The sequence below is a fragment of the Brassica oleracea genome, unplaced genomic scaffold (genome assembly GCF_000695525.1).
Source record: "Brassica oleracea var. oleracea cultivar TO1000 unplaced genomic scaffold, BOL UnpScaffold03118, whole genome shotgun sequence".
NCBI classification, from domain to species: Eukaryota; Viridiplantae; Streptophyta; class Magnoliopsida; order Brassicales; family Brassicaceae; genus Brassica; species Brassica oleracea.
In genome coordinates this window covers 1-1,304 of record NW_013619644.1, presented here as the reverse complement: position 1 = coordinate 1,304, position 1,304 = coordinate 1, and the positions used below count along the sequence as shown (strand labels likewise).

Genomic DNA, 1,304 nt, shown 5'->3' with positions numbered 1-1,304 from the left:
TCGTCTACTTTAAATTAAGACCACAACACTCGATCTCCTCTTCATAATCTTCAGCTCCCGTCAGCTTATCATTAAGTTAGAATGCTCCAAACCGATCACAGCCAATCTTCTGGTAGTCCTCTTCTTCAGTCATTTTTTTAATTGAAGATCGATATCGATATCCGTATTAATTTCCAACAGTTAGTCCATAAACACTAATTAGTTATGTAACTTAATTACTATTCTTTTTAGCTGCTGTAGTGGAAAAACCTCCACAGGGGCAGTACACAGGCCCCCCGCCGATAGGCTATCCAACAAGAGATGTGATGTTGGGTGATCCTCCTGCGGCCGCAGTGGAGACGAAGTCTAAGGGCGATGGGTTTTGGAAAGGATGGTATATACATATTCTTTCAATTTACTTTTATATGATTAATACGTTGATCAATTTATTGCAAAATACTCAAAATTAAACCATGTACTGTTACGTACGTTGCTAAAGGAAATGTTGTGTGTTTTAGGTTTTCAGAAACTGTTGCTATTTTAAATAAACTCACGCATCTCTACATAAAAATTGTTAAGAGAAAAAATGGACAACTAATCTAAGTGGTCTTGTCTTTTGGCAGTTGTGCTGCCATATGCTGCTGTTGTGTTCTGGACGCATGCTTCTGAGACTCCGGAGTTTACAATTTTTATGTAAATTATTGCTGTAATAAAAAGAAGCTTATATTTGATGATAGTTGTTTTACATAATTACTCTCTATGTGGAATATACTCTGTGGATGATTGTCGTTGTTATGTTTCGGGTATATTAAGTGAACGTATTATACACTAAAGTGAATCTGGGTTGTCGAACTGTATCCATAAAACAAGTCAATTAGTACCAAATGGATGTGATAGGGTTCATCACGCGCAATTGTTAATGACCTAAACGAGAGGGTTGGGTCTGGTTAACCCAAATTGAATAATTAGATGAGAAAATGTTTTATTTTCTTTTTAAAATTTCTAACACTTACCTATATATACTTTTGTTTCTATGAAGTCAAGGAAGTGAAAATAGTTCGAATCCAACCAAGTAAAGATGATAGTTCAAAAATATAGATCAAATTAGTCTTCTCTAATGAATATGCTCTTTTTAAAGATTAGAGTCGATGTCGAAGAAAAACTCGTAAGAAAATTTAATATAGTTAATTTTTTGAAATATTTTAGTTTTTTTATCGGGATTCGTCTTTATAACATTTCCTTTGTTTTACAAAGACCCTTACAAAAACAAAAGTTTTTAAATTTCAATTTGAAATTTTGTACTTGTTTTCTCTATTTGATTTCTA

General features: G+C 33.2%; 1 protein-coding gene across 2 annotated transcripts; it reads left to right on the top strand.

Annotated features, from left to right (window-relative positions):
• Positions 1 to 6: 6 nt before the first annotated feature.
• Positions 7 to 817, top strand: LOC106321810 (cysteine-rich and transmembrane domain-containing protein PCC1-like). Of its 2 annotated transcripts, none has more exons than XM_013760048.1 (3): positions 7 to 112; positions 241 to 373; positions 603 to 817. In XM_013760048.1, the coding sequence occupies exons 1-3, from the start codon at positions 82 to 84 to the stop codon at positions 646 to 648; spliced, it is 210 nt and encodes a 69-aa protein (XP_013615502.1). In that variant the 5' UTR covers positions 7 to 81; the 3' UTR covers positions 649 to 817. The 2 variants fall into 2 exon arrangements, with proteins under 2 accessions (XP_013615502.1, XP_013615501.1); XM_013760047.1 differs by having other exon boundaries at positions 232 to 373.
• Positions 818 to 1,304: the final 487 nt, after the last annotated feature.

Excerpts from the sequence above, each read along its gene's own strand:
- LOC106321810 (XM_013760047.1), top strand. The coding sequence starts at position 82 with ATGCTCCAAACCGATCACAGCCAATCTTCTG. Across the intron at positions 113-231 it reads CGATCACAGCCAATCTTCTG|CTGCTGTAGTGGAAAAACCT; the intron begins GTAGTCCTCTTC and ends TATTCTTTTTAG. Across the intron at positions 374-602 it reads GATGGGTTTTGGAAAGGATG|TTGTGCTGCCATATGCTGCT; the intron begins GTATATACATAT and ends GTCTTTTGGCAG.